This window comes from Lissotriton vulgaris, chromosome 3_1 (genome assembly GCF_964263255.1).
Source record: "Lissotriton vulgaris chromosome 3_1, aLisVul1.2, whole genome shotgun sequence".
Lineage (NCBI taxonomy): Eukaryota > Metazoa > Chordata > Amphibia > Caudata > Salamandridae > Lissotriton > Lissotriton vulgaris.
The window spans coordinates 1,512,272,414-1,512,294,782 of NC_141689.1; the positions used below are offsets into that span (position 1 = coordinate 1,512,272,414).

Consider the following 22,369-nt stretch of genomic DNA (forward strand, 5'->3'; position numbering starts at 1 on the left):
GCTGGCTCAGAGGTCACTAGAAACGTTCTCAAATAAACCAGAAGGGATTAGTTTCTGACAACCATATAACATGACAACTCTGTTCCCCAAGAATAAGAAATATATCTTCAGAGTCGTGGAAACAATAGATGGCTATTTCACTCAGTCAATCGTGCATGCTTCGTTTCACCAGGGTTTTTGCAGAGAAATAGACGGGCGTTTTCAATAAAAAGGTTATTTATTGAGCAGTCTTCTTTCTCATGCAAGAGAAGTTAATTGCAACAATCGTAATACTTGCTATGAAGTAAAGTGCGTCCAGTAAAAGGAGTATTATGAAATAATACTGTAAAAGCATTATATGGTTTCTAAGCCGTAAGATACTTAAAATAGATAAAATACATACAATGATAAATAATGACTAAAAGTACTCAACTGGTGCATCTAAAATACTCCTACCCCGGTGTACCTAACCTAAGTCTAGTACAAGGAAAGAAGTAAGTGAGGTGTAGCTTGAGTTAAATAGTTTCTGCCAAGAATCTATCCAAGAATTCTCTAAGGGTCTAATCAGCTCCGTACCTTGGTTATAGAATGAAGGTCTTGTATCTCTCTCTCAGGACTCGATCTCCCAGTAACCCGCAAGGGTAGCAGGGAAACACTGGAGCTGGATTTCTCGGCAGGAGAAAAAACAGCGTCTCTCTCAGTGCGTCAGCTGGAGGGTCAGCTTCCTTCGGCACTCGCTACAGCAGGGCGTCGGGCAAGTAGTTAGTCGATCTGCTCCAAACCACTGTGTGTTTGCTAGGGCAGATGTGGGTATATTTATACCTGGAAGGTGCCGAGTTTGAGGTAAGGGTGGACATAATAACGTCACTAAGAACTCGAAGTTCTTTACACGCTCCAGGAGTTCTGGGACAAATCAATACTGAAGCAGGGGGAAGTCCCGTACTGCTGAAGGCTGGTTGTCTTCAAGAACTCGTTGTACTCTAGGAGCTTAGTGGACGTAGCCATGCCGTATTTGGACTGCATTGGTTGTGCCTAAATATGGTTATGATTCTTATGCCTATATAAGGATATGATAAGTTATACCTGTATAAGGGCATGAATCGGGAAATTTACACTAGAGCCCTAGATACGTTTACAACAACCCACGTGTAAATTCATGGTTTCCTTCACCAAGAATGGCCCATGACCCCATAAAAGCTAGTGTTATCAGCGAGATGATTTTCAAGATGTTCGTTCGCAGAGATTTAACTATGTTTGATATAGGCCAAACATTTTTTGAGCGGGGCTCCCGACATTAACCCCCAACTGTCTTCCCAATCTGAAATTCGCACTGGCTAAAACCTAAAAGAGGCACCCCATTAGTGAACTTAAAGTTATTTTCAAGAAAGTTATTCAGCTGGAGGGCCTTTTGGCTCTCCCTCCAAACTTGGAAGGAACCATATATTATTACCTCCCCTTGCATAGTCCTTTTTTAAATGTTGTGGCTCTGGTGCTGGACATGATTGAATCTTCTGATTTAGGATGACCTGCCTTTGACTAGAAGGTTCTGTTTGTACGTTGAGTGGGACAGTGAAAGTGCCTCCTGATGGACCGGGTCTGATTTGATCAAGGAGAGCCTATTTAAGGTTGTGACTGTATGGTAGATGTTATTACTCTCCTTGACTCATCCATGGATCCTATTTGCCATGAAACCTACCAAGAGGCCTTCTAAACAAAGGCATTGTGCTGTAAATAGAGCATGTGGAGCGGCATAGGCTCATGGTCCAGAGTGTTTCCAGTGGTAATGAATGCACTGTGGAGCAACTGCCTTGGGATTCTCTGTATCAGGTTGGTGGTGATTGGCCATGTCAATGCCAGTCATCAAAATCTGCACCTGCAACATTTGGGGAAACTTTTGGCTCTTCATGTATCTAGTATTTCCCAGGTAAGCTAGTCTTCTTTCTCCCTCACTTAATGCTCTCCGTCTGCTTTGAAGGTGGCGCTTTCATTGAAAAAGAACTTGAGCAGGACTAAACTTGGTTTTGAAATGAGATGCACGCCAGACCAAGATTGCTGTGGAATCATTTAGCATTCTTTGCACCTACAGATTCCCAGTGTGTAGTTCCCAATTATGGAACTGATCCCATGCGAATGGCAAAACCTAAAACTGATTTTTGATTTTTTGGTACATGATGGAGGCCTTTCTGCTGAAGAAGGTGGAGGTTTCATTTCTTTAGGCCATCCAGGTGAACCTTATTCTCACCTTATTATCAATTCTCATTCTCATTGATTTCGAGCTTCAAACTCCTTCTGATCCAGTGAATGAAAGGGTGAGGCTGTCCTGAAGAAGGCATATCCTCTTCTTCACTTTTTTACTCCGAGCAGACAACTGTATGGGTTGCACAGGAAACCTATGGTGATTTAACACCCTGGAGACAGGCCCGCAAAGAGTTGAGGATGATTAAAAAATATTGGGCATGATATTGGACATGGGACAATTTGAGTCAAAGCTTTTTGGGGGGTATGTTTCCCTTGATGGCCTCAAGACAAGAGCACTGGCTGAACATGAATCAGCCAAAAGAAAACTTGATGTAACACACTGGATTGATGAATGTGTGCAGAAACCTGCCATCCTTAAAATGTCTTTCTTATTTGAAAAACTGCTTGAGGACAACTGAAAGAACAAGTCCCCCAGGCCTTCAAGGCATGTGAACCTCACAAACCTGCAGAAAAATACTTAAGCCTCCCCCCGGACCTTTCTCCCCAAGACAAAATTTTACAGGTATTCTTTTCACCTTCCTAGCATTTTAGCAGCGATGCCTTTAGGAGAGGTTCAATGAAACCTATGATTTCCTACCTCAATCCCACCTATTCTCGACTATTCTGAGTCACGTCAAAGCATTGACAATTGGTAGAAGGCAGCAGTTGTATCTTCCCTGGTGGGAGGTCTCAATCACAGACAGTAGATTCCTTTATTGCCACTGTCTAAGCTTAAACCTCTCAGCCAAGTGAGATCCTTTGGCATGGACCACATGAATTTCTGCAGAAGTCTGTTCCTCAGGTTTAACAGGTAGAGTGCCTCTAGTATGAATCCATATTATAGACCTGCCGGGGATCCATTGTCATGTGCAATCAATACATTCTCCAAGAGTAAGCCCTCCAAAAATGCATCCATCTCATAACAAAAGGAGGTGTTCATGCTTTCACTTGACCCAGAGAATTCCTGCATGCCTATGTGCTGAGAGACAGTTGGTGCATGTTTAGATCTGAGTCGTCCAGTTTTCAATTGTAGTTCTTCAGCTTGGCTTAAAATCCAACTGAACGGTGCTCATGAGGGCCCTGAAATTGCCATAAATGGTGCTGCACACCCTTATCTTAACACTTTACACTATCTAGATGAACAGGAGTACATTCGAGTCATGCAAGCCTCTTGAGCTGCTAAGCTTCTTGATCATTATTAAAGTGCTATCCCTTCGCCACATTCCTGCTTTTGGCCTAGTTCTAGACGGGTATTGTGTCAGTGTTTTCCCAGAAAATGAGGGAGAACAGCCATATCCTACCTCTTCAAAGGAAGTCTGCAGTAGCCATGTATTTCCCCACTGGGCAGAGTTTTTTCAAAATATTCTTGAGATTTTCCCTGTATGCCTCCTTGATTTCTACTTATATCATTGGCCAACATACAGCAGACGTTAGACAAGATGACAACTGCAGTGGTGGACTCTTAGCTCCCAACTCTACTGTAACCGACGGTGGTGATTGGTCCTACTGAATCCCTCCTAGTGTTCTCCTACTTCCCATGTGTCTCACCCTGGATGCCAACAGCCAGGAATGAGAAGCGGCGCTGGACTTGCTCTATTCAGGGTCTTGGACAAGTTGAAATTTCATGCAATTATGCAGTTGACAAGGTCATCAAAGAGGAAATGGAGGTAACAGTACAAAAATTGCGACAGTTAGACTCAAGATACATCCGGCCTGGCTCCAAGGCACCAAATGGACTTACCACAGATGAGGAACTCCTTGTTCACTTAGAGTGAAATGTTTGGAAGTTTTTTTTATCACTCAACATAAAGCACTTTTTTCAAAGAGGAAAGCTGTCGGGCTCCAAAGCATACCACACAAAATGTGAGTGAACTTCTGAGGATCATGAAGAACAGGTTGCATCATATACAGCTTCTTGTTTTTTAATGGGCCAGCAATTATTGGGAGGCTACGTATTTCATCTTTGGTTTGGTTACAATCCTAAATGCCCACCACATGGCTCTATATGTGAGAATAATACTTAGGGCATTGTGTTATGTAAGCACATAAACAAAAGCACACCAATTGGTTCTGCCAACGTTCAGCACAAGTCTTATTAGTTTCTGATCAGCTTAACCGCCAGAGGGCAATTGAGACTAAATGCAATATTTTACTTGCACTGTATCAGATTTGCTAACATCTACAAATTGGATTGTGGAAATAATTAGAGAAGAAAAAAGCATTTGAACTTACAATGGAATACATCACACAGAATGCATCAAAAGTGTTGCCTTAAGACTGAAATAGACTTTGACGCTATTTATATGTGATACTAAAAAAGGATAAGCAAATGGCTTTGAGTACGATCTTACTGGCCAAAGCACACTGGTATTCACTGGTTGGTGCTGACGTTTTAAAATCTTGAGGATTTCTGTTTTTGTTAATTGGTCTGGCAGCTCTGGATGTTAACCAGCTATTGAAATAGTGTATTGTTATGTTTCTTTTTTTAAACCGCATTTACACGTGCGAGGGTATGCTGGTGCTGAGCAGGTGTTTGTGCCTAGCCCTGCCTTTGACAGGGTGGTTAATTGAAAAACAAGGCCTTTAACTTCTTGCGGTATTCAAGGAGGAAGGAGGAGGCTCTGGTGTAGAGTGGGAGGTCATTTCACGCTTTAGTAGTGATGTAAAAGAAAGTCCGTCCTACTGACCTGGTTCTGTGTACATGTGGGATGTATGCGAGAAGGAGTACTGTGGAGTGAAGGTGTCTATATGGTGGTTGGAAGGAGATATGACTGTTCAGGTAGGTGGGGCCTGTGTTGTGTAGTTCCTTGAATACGTGTGTGAGGCGTTAGAATTGAGCTCATTTGTGTATCGGGAGCCAGTGTAGCTCCCTTAGGTGTGGTGTGATGTGAGGTCTGTGTGAGAGGTTGATGATTAGTCTGACTGCAGAGTTCTGGAGGGTTTGTAGTCTTCTAGTGAGTTGCTTGGTGTTCGCACCATAGAGGGTGTTCCCGTAGTCCAATTTGCTGGTGACTAAGACGTGAGTGACAGGGAGCCATTTGAAGATCTTTCTTAACATCTTCAGGGTACGGAAGCAGGATGCAGTGACAGTGTTGACTTGTGCTGTCATGCCCAGTTTGCTGTTGATGGTTAATCTGAGGCCCTTAGCATGGGGTCTGAGTGTGGGTCAGCATTAAGTTGGCCACCATTCAGTTGGCCACCAGTTGAAGTCCACTGGTGAGGTGTTCTTGCTGAAGATCACTCCTTTTGTCTTATTTGTGTTGAGCTTGAGATCATTCAGTTAGCATTTGCGGTCATGCAGGCGGTAAACTTGTTTCTTGTGATGGGGGTCTTCTCCAATAGGGGAAAACGTATGAGTTGCACATCCTCTGTGTAGGAGAGGATGTTGATGTGTGCACAGATGACATTGGCTAGAGGGATCATGTAGGCATTGAAGAGGGTAGGGCTAAGCCATGAACCTCGAAGCCCTCCACAGATGAGGTTTTGAGCTTCTGAGGAGTAAGGTGCTGGACTTGCAGCTTGTTTTAAACGTTAGCACACAGCTCCCTGCTGCCAATCGGCAGCTCTGGCCCCACTCCATCTTGTTTCTCAGATTGGGATGTGTTGGTTTCTGAAAAATAAAAAGTTAATAAATAAACTTTATTACCATTATATTTTTCAACTCTGGATTGGGGCTTTTCTTTGTGGAGCAACGCTCCTCTGCCCAAACGGAGGAGTCACCCATGAACAAAGGTAAGCAGCAAAGCGGGAGGGATTTGGGGGATAGGGAAATCCTCTCGCTTTAAAGTCTGAGAAAAAAATTCATCCGGCATTTGATCTCGGTCTCTGAATGCACAGCAAATGTGAGGAGATAACCAGAATTACAGTCCCAGAATTACAGTCCTGCTTACATAACCAGAAGTCGGAGCACAGGCAAACAATAACATGAGCAGGTAAAGATCGATCTGCTCAAATGCTCTTAGAGGAAGAGAAAAGTAGTTCCTAAACATATGCTACAATGAGACCAATGGAAGGGTACAAGTACTGGGGTATTGCTCCATAGAATGAAAAGGAGGGACAAATAGAAAGATTGATCACTAGCAAGAAAGGATTTTTCAAGGACACAAATAAACCAATGAAAAGTAGTAAGCCCACAAAGAAATATATACTAAAGTGTATAAGTATATACAGAGAGCTCTTGAAAGCTCAACCTAAAAATAAGAGTTCCCGTAACTCGCGTTCTTCTGGAAGAATAGAAGGAGCCAATCAGAGATGATAAAGAGACTATGCTCCACCGGAGGGAAAAACACAAGCTGGATGGGCTAAAATAAATAAAACCAGTGAGCAAGCATATGTCCGTGACATAACACTAAGCCAGTGGTAAGTAATGGGCTGAATACATCCTTTGATAAGTTTTCATCATGTCCTCAATAGGTCCTTGTAATGAGACAGCTCGGCTGTCTCTTAGGCTTCAAACTAAAAAGCACACTTTCTGAGTAAAGGTTTAGCTGTCTGCCAAATTTGGTGGAATGCTGTTCAGTCGTTTTTCTAAAATTCTTACTAAAATTCCTGTGTAAGATTGCACGGGGAAAATGCTTTTCATTACCCCACCCCCTTGCCTCTGCCCCCACTTGACTGATCACCCAGAAACTTTCCAAAAAGGAGCTGAGGTGGATTCATTATATTTTTGGAAAGTTTTATTAAAATTCATCAAACTGCATCAAAGTTACTGGATAAACAAAAAACGGTCTTCCAATGGAAATTGTGACCTAACTAGAACTACTGCTAGTTGCCAGTAGGTAGTTATAGTTAGGACCATGTTTCCATAGGAAAAGCGTTTTTTGACTTGCCTAGCTATTTGTCGCCGTTTGACAAATCGTCACAAAAGTTTGTGAAAAATATGTGCAGGTGATTCTAGTTGTGCAAGAGAAGTTTTGGGGTGTTCGAGAAAAAGGGGGGTCAAAAAGTGTGTTACTATGTTAATTCCCATAGGGATTTTGAACACAAATCCAGTTTGAACCACTGGACGGAATGATACCAAATTTTGCAGAAAGCTAGCTCTTGGTCCAGAGAGATTTCTTTTTGCTATTTGGTGTAAATCTGTTCAGTAGCTTGAGTTATTTAAAGAAATCCAAATGTGTATATCTAGGCATGTGGAGCCTTCGCAACGTGTATGTGGAGCTTCGTGACCCCACAGGCCAGGAGCAATGCTGTGATTGGCTGGCCGCAACCTGTGTAGAAAGGACCGGCTGCCATTTTATAAAGTGGGACGTGGTCCTGGGTGATGGAAAAAAAGGTTAAAAAGTACAGGAGGGATAAGAGTAGGGGTACCCTGACCCCATCAGTTATGTCAGACCATGTCATGAGTGATGTAATATGAGGTCATAAGCAGTGCATTGCGGGGTCGTAAGTAATAGTTAGCTTAGGTAACTATAACTGCTGAATTTCTATGGAGTTGTACGTGTGAAATCTGAGCCTAACTATAACGTCCCAGTAACCAACCTCTCTCTCTCTCTCTCTCTCTCTCTCTCTCTCTCTCTCTCTTTCTCTCTCTTTCTCTCTCTTTCTCTCTCTTTCTCTCTCTTTCTCTCTCTTTCTCTCTCTTTCTCTCTCTCTCACTTTTCTCTCTCTTTCTCTCTCTCTCACTTTTCTCTCTCACTTCTCTGTCTCTCTCTTTCTCTCCCCCCGGCCACCCCCCCCCTGCTGACCACACATTTCTGACTGATGTAACTCCACTGTGACATCTAAAAGGACTGTATCTTAAGGGTCCTCCTAAATTGGGGGCTCCTTGGAGTTAACGTGTTTCACAAAGGGGTTTGATGTTATGTAGACAATATAGTGCTTCTTGCACTGGTAGGAGACAACACATTTAGTTAAAACAGACGGGGAAATAGACTACAAATTCACCTGAAGCAGACCTCAGTATGGTACATTCCCCAAACAGTGTTCTTTATTTACTAAGAAAATTACAGTTTGGAGCTCACAAAATAATCTATTGGTGCACAGAAATTTATAAATATCAGTTTATATATGCAAAGATTCTGTTTAATGTAATATTAAAGAACATTTGTATTCCGATTCTTTTATTTATAAATCTCTTTGCACCAAAATACTTCTTTGTTACATCAGAAGTGTCATTCTCTCAACTCAAATAGTTATTAAGGATTTGGATTAAAGAAAAGCGAACAGTTGAGCGAAATAATTACTACCAATAGGTTTTCACAGCATTATTTTTGCATCGGAGTATGGACTATGAGTCCAAACATATGGTAGTTGTAAGAGTTCTCCAGGCCATCTTGTTTTGATACCTATAGTCTGGTCAGTCAAATGAAAATGGCAACACAGAGCTAGCCTGGCTGGTACATGAGACCTTTGGTGGCCAGAAGCATGAGTTGTACTTTAATCTGTGTAATATAAGTGGAAACTTATTTTCTTCTTGGTAAGTTGCGTTATGGGTTTTATTCAAGCCAATATTGTAATCCTTTCAGTGTACGAGCTATTTGATAATGTAAAATATCTCTTCTCACTCAAAACAAGTTTGTTTCAGGCGTGTGGTTTGTACTGCTATTTGTTATAGGAGGACTAGTGCCTTGTGACCAAAAATGCATTTCTGATATAAGCTTTAACTCTTCATCAACTGGAAACATTGTCTCTTAACTATTACAATTGGTCTCTCCCAATAACATAAGTTTGAGGACACCACAGTCAGTGACTTTACAACATGTCAGTCACAATGCAAAAAAGCACAGAGTTCTCGTTCCAGTCGTTAGAGGCTGGATTTTTCTCCAAATATCAACTGATAAGGATAAATAGCCTAAATATGTGTTTACAAGCACAGTTTCAAATTGTAGTTGAGCACGAAAAGCAAAACCAAATTTTTTTATTTTTTTATTTTTTGCAGGATTATTGGCTCTCTCTGCTCCATAAGAAACTGGTGGGCACTAAAGTTTTGAAAGCAAATGTTTCCGGTATCAAGAGAGGAATAGATAAGAACGTTCGAGTTTACCTCCACTGCACAAATACCAACAAGTAAGTATGACATATAGTTTGGTAGTTCAGTATGTTCTGCGTGTGTGTGTGTGTGTGTGTGTATATGTGTGTATATATATATATATATATATATATATATATATGTGTGTGTGTGTGTTCTCTCTACTTGGTTTGGTGAGGCTTTTGACTATAGGGCAACCAAAATAAGAGTTGATTATAGTATGTTTTAAAGCAGTGACGCTGCTGGGATATATGCAAATATGAAACTGAAAATATGCATGTTCTAGGAACCCCTTGTGTAAACTTCAAATAGGTTCCATTTATAGCTTGTAACGAGTGCATCCTTTGCTCCATGATTTCCTACAGTTATAGTGCACAAGACTAGTCTCAGGATGGTCTCATAACTCTGAAGAACCAGAGCAGTGGAGCAGAGACAGAGAAGGAGCAAGGGGAATAGCGTGGGGTTTGTGGGATGATCTACATTTTCAGAGCCGTCCCGAAGTGTAGCAGGTCTTCAGTTTAGTAGAGGGCCAGAGACCATATGTTTTAATCCCTATTAATGGTGCCGAGTGTGTGCATGTCTCCGTTTTGTCAATGACTGAAGACCTCCAGACAGCAGAGGGTTATGAATTTAATGCACTGAAGTCCTGGGAGTGGGTGTTGTGACCTGACCACTGGTATTATGATGTGATCGGAGTGTTAGGGGCCCAAGATGGATAGATTGATTGGCTGTTTTCTGATGTGGATGGAAGAGATCCACTCCAGGTTGTCTCACATGCTGCAATACGGCGGAATTGGTTGAAGAGGGTCAGGTGGTTAACTGTGTCAAAACATGGCTAACTAGGCAAAGAGGATCAGACTCACGATGTTGCTGGTACCCAGATTTTTAGGACACCTAGGCTAGAAGTGATTACTGGTTTGGTGTTCCGTGACTGGTCAGCATTCCACTTGAGCAGAATCTACTATATCATTTTTTTCTAGGAAGGGCTGAGATGCTCCGTAAGGAGGACTCTTAAATGCCTATCGTAGCGGGGGCGAGGTCCAGTGATTTTGGCAGAGTTGTGGCCAGGAGTGTGTCTGAGTTTACAGGAAGTATATCAAATGTGAGTAAGGAATTGAGGATATTGTAAAGTGATGCCAGTTGTATGAATAAAAAGTGGTATATATTTCAATGTGAGCACTTGATATTAGTGGACAGTGAAATAGATTTGTAAGTGATGAGTGGGATGTAGCCCCTGCGATGGAGGTTGAGTAGTATCAAACCCCGGCGATGGAGGTTCCTTGCTGGATATGCATCACCATCCTTTTCTCATAGCAGCAGTGTTCAAACATTTACTCAAGGCAGAGAGATATTTATGTAAAAGCGCTGGTGCTGACATAGTTCGCTTCTAATTAAATGGCTCAGCAATCCTTATTGGTGATAAGGAGATGGGTTAATTGAGATATTATTAACATTTAATTTGTGTTTTTCCCCACGTGGAGAACTGTAGAAACAAATTGTAACATAAATGTTTTATGGGCCTCCCCACAAATGTTATATTTCTTTTTAAAACGATGCACTCTGAGCCTGTGTTTTTGTGCGCACAGCATACTTTTCAAATGTTTTCTGCTTAGAGAGGGTAGACTTCTTTCCTGGAAGCGAATGCAGCTATTTTTATTTTATTCATTAATTTCCTTCATATGATTAACTTGAAGGTACATAACTGCTCCTCGACCTGGTTGGGGACTGTGACATGCAATTTGAATAAATGTAATACAAGATTGTTGGTGGCTTTTCTCAAGTGCGGTTCACACATCCCTATGTTGCAACTGTCCACCGACAAGGTGTCTTTGTAGATGCAGTTTAATTTGAAACTTGTGTCGCTACACCTAAACTTGAAGCGTTGCAGTGTGTGAGAATAGACACGTTTGTGAAGACTTAATTTTTTATTATTTCATTGATCATTAGTTTTCACCAGAACTACTTGCTTTTCAGTAGTTATTCTGGCAAGAAAAGATTTCCACAGCTTTTTCCAGTTTTAGAGTTTTTCAAGAAAGGAATAGCAAAAAAGAGGGACCAACCTGGACATAATGGCGATGTTTGGAATTCGTATTGAAGGAACAGTGATCTCATTCCATGGAATGCTTGCTGTGTGATGTACATTGCTTTGAAAGGGACGTTTTTAGTTATGAGCATAAAACTCACAAAAAGTACTTCTGGTGTTTAGAAAAGGAAAAAGGGCAGCATGTAAGTTTAAATGTCTCATGGGAAAAGCGTTTAAAAAAAAATAATGTTTTTATTAATAAAGTTCATGTCCGACAGATAGACCGTAATTACACATGGTATTCGCAAGTTCCATTCAGCACCATACATGGTACTAAGGTTGGGAAAAAAGGCATATTAAACAGTTACTTCTCCGTCTCTATTTCTTCGCATTTCCAATTCCACCACGGGTAATACACAAATCTCCCCCCTGTACGTGTTCAATTTCAACCATTTCTTATCCCATTTCCTTGGGAATCCCCTGGCAATGAAGACTTCTTTCTCCGCTATCATACACCTGTCGAACTCTTTCAGCCACACTGACACTGCAGGCGGCGCCACCCCACCCCACCCCATCCCATCCCCTCGCCAGCTCCCTCTTCACTAATGTGTATCACAGCGTCACCAATTGTTGTTCTATTTCAGTCAGGTCTATATCTTTCCATATATTGAGCAAACCCAGGCGGGTCGTCAGGGTCACTGCCTTCCCCAATGCGGACTGCATATGAGTTGCGGCCCTCTCCCAAAGATCACGCACCAGCGGGCATTCCCACAGGATATTATAGAAAGTAGCTGGCTGCCGGCAACCCTTCAGACAAAGGTAATCTTGCCTAGACCCCATTTTGGCCATCGTTATCCCCGCCAGATAGGAGCGGTACAGAATTCGGAGTTGTATCAGTCTGAATCTAAGCGTAATAGCCGCCTCCCTAGTTGACATGAGCGCCAGTCGCCAATCCTCCTCGTCGATCGGTCCTAGGTCCCTCTCCCATTGTTCCTTGAGCTTCCCGAAGGCATCTGACAAATTATTACTACGTTTTTTTATAGGTCAAGGAGATCGCCTTGGACTGCAGCGGCCCATCTAACAAGCGATCCTCGAGAGGCGACAAATCCGGTATGTCCTCGCAGCTGGGCAAGGCATGTCTGATTTGCAGATAACTGAAAACCTCCCCCGAGGCCAAGTGGTAGCTCTTCTGGAGATCTTCAAATTTGAGTATTGCTCCTTTTTTAACCAAATCATTAACTTTCGAGATGCCGATTAGATCCCACCTATCAAAACCTGGATGATAGCACAACATACCTAGTTTCTGCGTGTACCATAATGGGGTTGCCTTAGTGAGAACGCCAGCTCATCTCAGTCGCGAGTTAGCCAGCCGCCAGATCTGCACCGTATGCAGTGTAGGGCCAATAGATCTTTGCTTCTTGGTGCCGGAATACAGGGCACCCAGATAACCCGAGCGATCCATCAGATACCCATCCAGGGCATACGCCGGGTCCTTTGGCAGGGCGTACATCCATTGATTTACAGCCACCAACTGGGAGGCCCAATAGTACAGCCTAATGTCGGGCAACGCTATTCCCCCCCCCATCATACCACCCCTTCGTTAGTTTCTGAAGGGCAATCCTAGGGGCTTTACCATCTCACAGCAGTGTACGTATCTCCCCTTCAACCCCTACAAAGTACATATCCGGAATTCGGTGCGGGCAGTTCTGGGGAATATATAAAATTGCGGGAGTGCCAACATTTTAAAAAGAGCAGCCCGCCCCACAAACGACAGAGGCAGGGAACTACAATGTTTAACATCGGTTTGCAAACTGGCCAACGGGGGCGCCAAATTGTGGCTGTAAAAGAGAGCCGGGTCCAACATAATAAAGACTCCCAGGTACTTAAATCCATCAGCTGCAACCACTAGTGAGCAGTCTCTAGGGAGACGGGGAGTCTGTCCATGCAGCACATATTGCACAGATTTACCCAACTTGGTTGCGTACCCCGAGTAATTCACAAAGTTTGTAAAAATATTAAGGACTGTGTGGATCAACTTATATGGGGAGGCCAGATATAGCAGTATGTCATTGGCGTATAGGGATATGCTGTTCTCACACTCCAGTGACCATCTAAAACCCCGCACCATCACGTCACGACGGATCCAGGCCACCAGGGGCTCTAGCATAAGGTAAAACCGCATCAGGGACAGTGGGCACCCTTGTCTGGTGCCTCTTCGTAGCGTAAACTTTCGGGACGTGTAGTTGTTAACTCACTTGCCCCTGGATGTCAGTATATAGCAGCTTCACCCATCGTATAAATTTAGGGCCCAACCCAGCACTCACGAGAACTTCAAAAAGATATGGACATTCGATTGAATCGAATGCCATGGAGGCATCCATTGACAATATAACTGCATCTTCCCTCAAAAAGTCCCTGCGCGCCATCACATTATGCAGCCGGCGAATGTTAAGGGCTGTGTTCCTCCCAGGCATGAAGCCAGATTGATCCAGGTGCGCCAGGGAGGAAATCACTGTCCCAAGTCGCGTGGCAAGAACTTTTGCCAAGATCTTTGCCTCTACATTTATCAGTGAGATCGGCCTGTATGAGCTACAGTCATCTACCGGCTTTCCTGCCTTATGAATAACAACTTTACTAGCTAGACGTTGGTCTGCTGGTAGAACTCCCCTCTCACAACTTTCCTCATACATTGCCCGCAAGTGCGGAACAACCTGAGAGGCCACGACCTTAAGGAACTCAACGGGAGTGCCATTCGGCCCCCATCGCCTTCCCGGACTTAATTTGGCCAGTAGCTTTCTGGATTTCCTCATTTGACAGGTCTGCATCTAATACATCTCTGTCCATCTCCGAGAGTTGGCACATCACTATCCGCTAGAAGCTGGTGCGAGTCCTCCGCTGTATACGTTGTGGAGGGAGAATATACTTTCTCGAAGTAATCTGCAAATGCCTCCTCTATGTTGCTGGGGCGATGGAGGACCTCTCTGCCAGGCAACGTTAGCCGAGGCACCCACCTCGTATCCTATTCCCTCCTTTCCAACCAGGCTATTGTCTTCCCTGCCCTATCACCCAGCTCATACAACCTATGCTGGGTAGCATTCTGTTTGGCCATCATGTGTTCACACGCCTTGAGCCTGTACTCATCCTGCTTCAATATCAAATGATGTAGTGTATCTTCTGAGGGATTAAGCGTGAGGTCAGCCTCAAGCTCCCAGAGTTCCTCCTCTAGTTGAAGCAAGATCTTGCGCCTTCTAGCGACGTATTTTGTTTTCAGTGACAGGGCATATCCCTTCAGGACCACTTTATATGCCTCCCATATAGTTTGTGACGAGTCTACCGACCCTAGATTTTCTGTTAGAAAGTTTCCAGTTTGCACACAGAGCTCCTCCTTGATATAAGGTATTTTCAACAACCATGGGTTAATAACGGTAGTACTGCGCAGCTGCCGTTCCCCGTGAGTAAACTCAACCCCCACAGGGGAATGATCTGAGATACCCCTAGGCAACGTCCGAGTGTGTCTAAAATTACCTACTGAGGCCGTATATGTTAAGAAGAGACTACCGTGCACACTGGAAAAGTACGTACATTTGGAATCCGCTGTTTGAAACCGTATCGTCCATAGTCATATTGTAATCTCCGCCCAGTATCAATGTACAATCGGGAAGTTTGGTCAATACTTGGCCCAGAACTGTTAAGGCAACTCTACCCAGTGCCGGTGGCAGGTAAACAGAAACTACATTAAGGGCCCTACCCTCCCTTGGGCCTCAACCACAGCAAACCGTCCCCCCGGATCCGCCCACGTGTTCTGTACAATCAATGGTGTGCATTTTTTAACCAGAATACACGTCCTCCTAGACCCCGTGGTATAATCAGCATGTACTAAGGGCCGGTATCACCATCTATTAAGGGCCTTGCTTTTGTTACCCACCAAGTGGGTTTCCTGCAGTAGAACAAGATCTGGGGACTGTCTCTTCAGATACTGCTGGACAATACATCTCTTTATTTTGTCACCCAATCCATTAACGTTCCAGGAAAGGACAGAGAGCACTAATTCCTTTTCAACCACAATCCCATAGCACAGTAGTATCTACAGCCTGATAGGTCAACAATACGGCAAATACTTCTTGACGCAACCTGCAGATAAAAGCAGCACTCGTACTTCTGTGTCTGTCACACTCAAAACGAACATGAAAATCAATGCATGACAAAACAGTACATTTACATTCAAACCCGTCGCCAAAGCGCATACTTGTCAGCCTGCCCAGCCTGCATCGTAGGAGCTCGCAACAACTTCTTTGGAAACAATAAGGAACTACAAAACACCCCTGACCCCCATCCCAACCCCCCTGTCTGCCTCCCTGCCTGTGGATTTAGAACTACCCCCCCCAAACTTGGCAGAGTGCCTATTCCCCCCCCCCCCAAATGCTAAAGATGCGCAGGGTGAACTGACCCTCCCTCAGGTAGACATCACAATTAGCTTATAGTTTAGCCATCCATACTTAACAGCAACCAAGCTGTGTCATATCACATAAGTAAACCCATCAGTTTATATCATGTCATGAAGTCCCCAAGTGCAAGACAGTCTCGTAACAATGGGCATTTCCACCCCCCCACTCGCGCCCCCCTACTTACGCTTTCATCTGAGTCTGTGCTCTCCATTACCGCAGCCAGGGCCATCAGTCCTGCTCTTTCAGCTGACTGTCGTCCTCAGCTGAACCATTATTGTCCGCCTCTATCCGGACACCTCTTTGCAGGCCAGGTCTACCAGGGCGATCTCTCCTTTGGCTTTCCACCGTGCTCCAGTCCTCAAGCCATTCCCAGGCCGCCTCCGGTAAGTCAAAGAACCACAACTTGCCCTCCGACTCCACTCGCAGCCATGCAGGGAAGAGCATTGCATATTTCACCTCCCGATCTCTCAGGTCCTTCTTCACCGTCTGGAAGCTAGGGCGCTGTGCCTGAACTTTAGCTGTGAAAAGAACGCCACCTCATAGTTATCTATCTTCAAGGAAGGGTTAGATCGTGCAGTCTGCAGTATTATCTGCAGTATTATCAGTTTTGGCGCCTTACTTGCAGCGCGACCTCATTTGCAGCTCATCGAGTTTTTAAAGCTCCTGTTTTTGTCTTTTACGTTGTTTTTAGGTTTAGATATTTTCCCCTGTTTTTAAAAGCCGGCCACGCATACTCACACTGCTGTCCTCTTTCCCGCACTGTAATTATTAAAACTCACCGCACTTTGCGGGTCCTGCACCCACGTCTGTGCTGAGGACGGGCTGCAGGACGGGCTGGACCTGGATCATACTCTTCCACCTTCCGTAGAGGTAACCAGGCGATACTCCTTATTAGAACTTTTGGCTCTTAGACCTTCAGTGCGCCCTTGTCTACATCGCTTCTCCCCTGAAGGGATACTGCATTCTCACCGCTGTATGACTTGTACAGTTTCCTTTCAATTTCCCGTCTCTGGCCCTATTAGACCTTACCCTTCTTCTATACAGCCTACCACCTCTCTCAGAACTGGCTTTCTTATTAATGCGCGTTCGCTCATTAAACACAACTTAGCCTTCCACGATTTTGTGGAAGAGAGACAGCCGGACTGGGTCTTCATTACGGAGACCTGGGCTTCTGACTCTTCAGGCCATGATCTTGTGCTAGCTATCCCAGGGGGCTATTCTCTTCATAAGCTGGATAGACCTGTACGTAGAGGAGGAGGAATTGCCATTCTTTTTAAATCTTCTCTTTCCTGCACAGTTAAACCGCTATCCATGCCTCAAGATCGCTTTGAAGCTCTATACTTCTGTATCATGTGTGCTCCATCGGTCTCTTTTACGGGGATACTGATCTATAGGTCGCCTGGCCATAGAGCCAGCTTCTCTTCTGACTTATTGAGAATTCTCGAACCCTATTTTGGAAAGCCCTGTCTTACCATATTGGGCCACCTCAATTTCCATCTTGACAAGGCTGATTCAAAGGATACCCTGTCATTGGTTGAGTCACTCGGAGCCTGTGACCTTGTTCAGCTTGTGAACAGTCCCACACACAAGGCAGGTCACATCCTCGACGGGGTATTTTCTAATGATTCGAGACTCTCTAGACGCTCTCCTCTGCCGTTGGTCTGGACTGATCAATTTGCAGTACCATTATATCTTGCTCTTTCTGCCTCATGCCCCACTAATAAGGATACAACTTCACTCGTTCTTAGAAGAAACCTCAGAAACATCACGGATGAGGCTTTTGCCTCTCTAGTTCTATCTCCCGAGGTCCTCTCCCCCAAAGATGCGGATGAGGCAGCTCAAGATCTGATGGATTCTATCACTAACGCAGTGGAAAAGCTTGCCCCTGCATCCCTGCGTTATGTAGCCCGACGCAAGCCGACAGCACTGTGGTTCTCTGACCAGTTGAGATCCCTAAGACAGGGCTGCAGAAGCAGTGAGAGAAGATGGAGGAAATCCTGGGACCCTAAGGACCGGGAGGCCCATAAGTCTGCTCTGCGGGAGTATAAACAGAAAGTGATATTGGAAAAGCAGGAATACTTTTCCAGCCTTACTAGCTCTCTCGCTTCCTCTAGGGAGCTTTTTAAAATCGCTGACTCGCTATGCTCCCTTCAACTCCCAGATCCCGTAGTCAGCTCTCAGGATCTATGCAATGACATCTCAAACTTTTTTCACAATAAAATTCTTGACATCCATACCTCATTAGAAGTACAACGTCATTCTCTGGACGAGAATATCCCTCCTGTTATAAGTACTTTGGATTCTTTGGATGCAGCTCCTTCCAGTTCATTCATGGAATTTCCATCTCTGTCTCTTGAAGGACTGAACCTTCTACTTGACAGGACGAAATCCTCCTCCCCTATGGACCCTCTACCTCTTAAAAAACTGAAAGAGTGTAGAAGCAGTCTTCTTCCCTCCATGTTGGAGGTGATGAATAAGGCGATTGCCCAGGGTTCCTTTCCATCGGTATGGAAGAAGGCTATTGTGAAGCCTCTCCTCAAAAAACCATCACTTGACCCCGGCCTCCTTAAAAATGTTAGGCCTATTTCCCTACTCCCTGCACCTGCAAAAATACTAGAAGCACATCTCAACCTCCATCTGTCTTCCTTTCTGGATGCCTCCGAGTACCTTGACAACACCCAACACGGATTTAGAAAATATCACAGCACAGAATCTGCTCTCACTCTTGTGGTCGATAACATCCGACGCAAAGTGGACGCTGGTCAAACTACAGTTCTAGTGCTTCTGGACCTCACGGCCGCGTTCGATACCCTGTCTCCCGCCATCCTAACATCTCGGCTTAGGGAGGCAGGGGTTACTGGGTCGGCCCTGAGTCTCCTCAACTCTTTTCTCCTTGATAGGGAACAGAGAGTGATGCTCGGAAACCACCTCTCCCCTGCCAAGTCTTTGCAATGTGGGGTGCCACAGGGGTCGGCATTAAGCCCGACCCTGTTTAACATCTACGTGGCCCCCCTTGCTAGGCTGGTAAGATCGCAGGGGATGGAGGTGGTATCATACGCCGATGACACCCAGATCATGGTGTCACTCACTCATTCCTCTGTCACTACATCTGCCTTCAGCTTCAGGTCATGCATGCAGCATGTGGCAGACTGGAGGATCATCAATTCCCTGAAGCTGAATGGCGACAAGACAGAGGTACTGGTCTTTGGGAAGGACCAAGATGTCTGGTCGAGTGAGTGGTGGCCTTCCTCTCTTGGCATCTGCCCCACCCCCTCTCAATCTGCCAGAAATCTCGGCGTGGTCTTTGACACTTCACTCTCGATGTCTCTACAAGTGAATCGGACCGTGGCCACTTGTTGGGGTGTGATCAGGATACTCAACAGAATTCGTAGCTATCTCTCCCTTCAGGCACGCAAGCAGATTGCAGTCACCCTTGTTGGCTCCAGGTTAGATTACTGTAATTCCTTATACATGGAGTCCAACAAGGGCCTCATACATCGACTGCAAATCGTGCAGAATGCTGCAGCGCGTTTTGTCTTAGCCCTTCCTAAGACATCATCTGCCACCACCGCGAGGAGGGATCTCCACTGGCTTCCCGTCCAGCACAGAATTTACTTTAAAATTTTGTGCTTGACGTATAGAGTACTCGAGGATGGCTCTAAGGGTGCTATTAGCTCTCTACTTACCCGCTATTATCCAACAAGGTGCCTCCGTTCTGCGGGATTATTCCAACTTGTTGTTCCTCGATTCAGGCTGACCAGATGGGGAGCTAGGGCTTTTTCCGTCGTTGCCCCTCAGCTCTGGAACGCCGTTCCAATGGAGATTAAAACCCTACCCTCAATGGACCTGTTCAAAAAGGCCTTAAAAACGTGGTGCTTCTCAAGAGCCTATTAATGATGGACTGCTACGCCATGGATATGAGCTGGTATTTTGAAGTAGGCGCCTTGACGCCCATTGGGCTAAGTTCGCGCAGGATAAGACGCCTTTCATTCATTCATTCATTATGTCCCTATCTCGATAGTTGAACACCCTGGCAATAATGGGCCTTGGGGGTTTTTACCAGGATTTAGTCTACTACCCGGTACCCTGTGGGCTCTTTCAATAGAGAAATAGCTGGACATAGTCTTGGGTTTTAGGTGTTTCGTAATTAGATCTTCCACATATAGGTCAGCAGCCGGCCACTCCGTTCTCTCCGTAACTCCTAAAATTCAAATGTTATTGCGGTGGGCCCGACCTTCGTAATCATCAAGCTGTTGCAACATTCTCTCTTGCTTCTTCTGCATTTACAGCATTTGCGTTTGAAGTTCCGATGTACCCGTCTGCAGGGCGCTTGTCATTATCTTGAGTTCCTTAACTTTCTCATCCATTTTCCTGAAGTCCACTCTGAGTAGAGAGACCTCAACGGTGACTAAGTCCACTGAAGCACGCACCCCACCTATTGCTGCCATGACATCATGAAGAGTTAACTCCGGACCTTGTGCAGGGGCTACTGCTCCCCCCTCCTTCTCTGATCGCTGTTTCGCCTTTTTCACCAGTTTTTTTTTTTCACAACAAGTTTATTGATAAAGATGAGCATATGAAATAGAGTGGCAGCCCACAATCAGGACTATACCACCAGACATTTTGATACAATCGCAGCATTCAACTGAGTGTCCAAGCAAGCAGGTAATGCAATCAAGGATATCAGGAAACAGTTACCCCACCTTCATCTTATTCCGCTATCTACCTACCCAACTCCCTGATCCAACCCTGGAACCCACCCTAACCCCATGCATGTGTGTACTAACCGTATCGACGTAAACTTTTGACGTGGTTTATGTGTGTGTGGACAGCGGGTTTTGCCAGACCGTATGGGGCTAAAGATCTTCTTCTTGCTCCGCCGGGGGGTCTAGTGTCAAACCTCGATAGTCTGCCCACCTCTTCCATATCTTAAAGTGTTTGCGGGGGCATCCTCGTGCCTCAAATATAGGTCTCTCCAGGCCCATACAGAAGTCTATACCAGCCTTCCATGCATTCAGGGAGGGGGGCCTCACATTCTTCCATGCTCGGGCCAGGTCTCTTTTAGCTACCACTAGCCCCAGGAGGAGCAGGTGCCGCTTATAGATATTACCACCAACCCCTTCCAGGACGTGCAACAGACCCAGACGGTGAGTACGGGGGAGGGTCCAGCCCAGCACCTCAGACAGACATCCCCAAACACCCCTCCAGAAGCCAACCAGCCTAGAGCACGACCACATTGTGTGAAGTAACGTACCCACCTCAGCCCCACACCGCAAACACTCTGGGGACCCAATCAGGCCCGCCTTCCACAGACGCTCTCGGGTATAGTACGCTCTATGGAGAATCTTGAATTGTATGAGTCGAAATCGCATTGCGATAGCCGCCCCCCTCGGGGATTCTAAGGCCTCTCGCCAGTCATCTTCGTCCAAGGGGCCGATATCAGCCTCCCAAGTCGTCTTCAGTGAAAGAAGAGTAGGGGAGCAGTGGGTGACCATTGTTTGGTAAATGCGCGATACTTTTTTGTCCCCAAGATCACCCATGAAGACCTTCGCTTCGATCGGGCTAAATTCAGGGAGTGAGTCAAGGTTGGCAATACTGGGCATCAGTGCATGTCGGAATTGTAGGTACCGGAAAAATTGAGATTGGGGCATATCGAATTCGGTACTAAGGGTCTGAAAGGATTTGAGCGTCGTTCCAGATATCACCTGGCCCAACTGCGAGATACCTATTGCATCCCAGCCATCGAAGCCTGATAATTTAGAGAGTTCAGGTAGCATACCGTTTCGCCATAAAGGCGTTTCTGCGGTTAGTCTGCCCCACCAGCCCACGCGACGCAAGGCCTGTCGCCATATAGCAAATACGAGTTTGGTAACCCTCGGCAGCGAACTACGCAGCCGGGGTGAGTATAAGATGGTGTGGAGCGAGTTATCGCCCATCAAAGCATGCTCCAGGGCATAGGCCGGATCCCCACCGTCACCGTACCACCATTCGTTCAGAATAAGGAGATGGGCGGCCTGGTAATACGACTGCAGATCCGAGGTGGCCAGGCCTCCACAGTAGGTGGACAAAAAACATGTACGCAGTGCCACCCTGGCGGCACCTCCCGCCCAAAGAAAGCGACCCAGCACTGAGTTAACCTGTTTAAACCACCGAGGTGGGATAGGATATGGATGGTTTTGTAACTGGTAGAGTAGGCGCGGGAGCGCAACCATCTTGAAGATGGCAGAACGGCCAAAGATTGTCAGGGGCATTCGAGACCAAGTTTTGACGTCCGTCTGAACTCGTTCCCAGACGGGCAGCAGGTTATGCTCCCAGGCAGTGTCAGCCGAGTCCGAGAGAAACACCCCAAGGTATTTCAGCCCATTCGTGGCCACACGTAATCCCGAAGCCCAGGGGTCTGTCACCGGGTCTCCTGATAGCACCCACAGGGTGGACTTGTGTAGGTTGAGATACAAGCCCGAGGCCTCCCCAAACTGGTGCATGATCTCCAATACACGCGGGCCCGAGCGTTGCAAATCTGTAAGGAAAAAGAGAACATCATCCGCGTATAACGCAATCTTATCCGACAGGGCAGCATTCCATACAAAGCCTCGTATCTGTGCATCCCGGCGCACTCTAGCCGCCAGGGGCTCCATGGCCAGTGCAAATAGATAGGGGGAGAGCGGGCAGCCCTGCCTGGTCCCTCGGCCTATGCGGAATGTCTCTGATACCGCC

At 45.6% G+C, this 22,369-nt stretch overlaps 1 protein-coding gene across 1 annotated transcript in view; it reads left to right on the forward strand.

Moving 5' to 3' along the window:
* HPSE (heparanase) overlaps positions 1 to 22,369 on the forward strand; it is a 165,543-nt gene that overhangs the window by 95,524 nt on the left and 47,650 nt on the right. Inside the window, exon 10 of the mRNA XM_086961979.1 lies at positions 9,098 to 9,225. Coding sequence (XP_086818105.1) covers positions 9,098 to 9,225 — 128 coding nt within the window. The remainder of the gene's footprint in view (positions 1 to 9,097; positions 9,226 to 22,369) is intronic.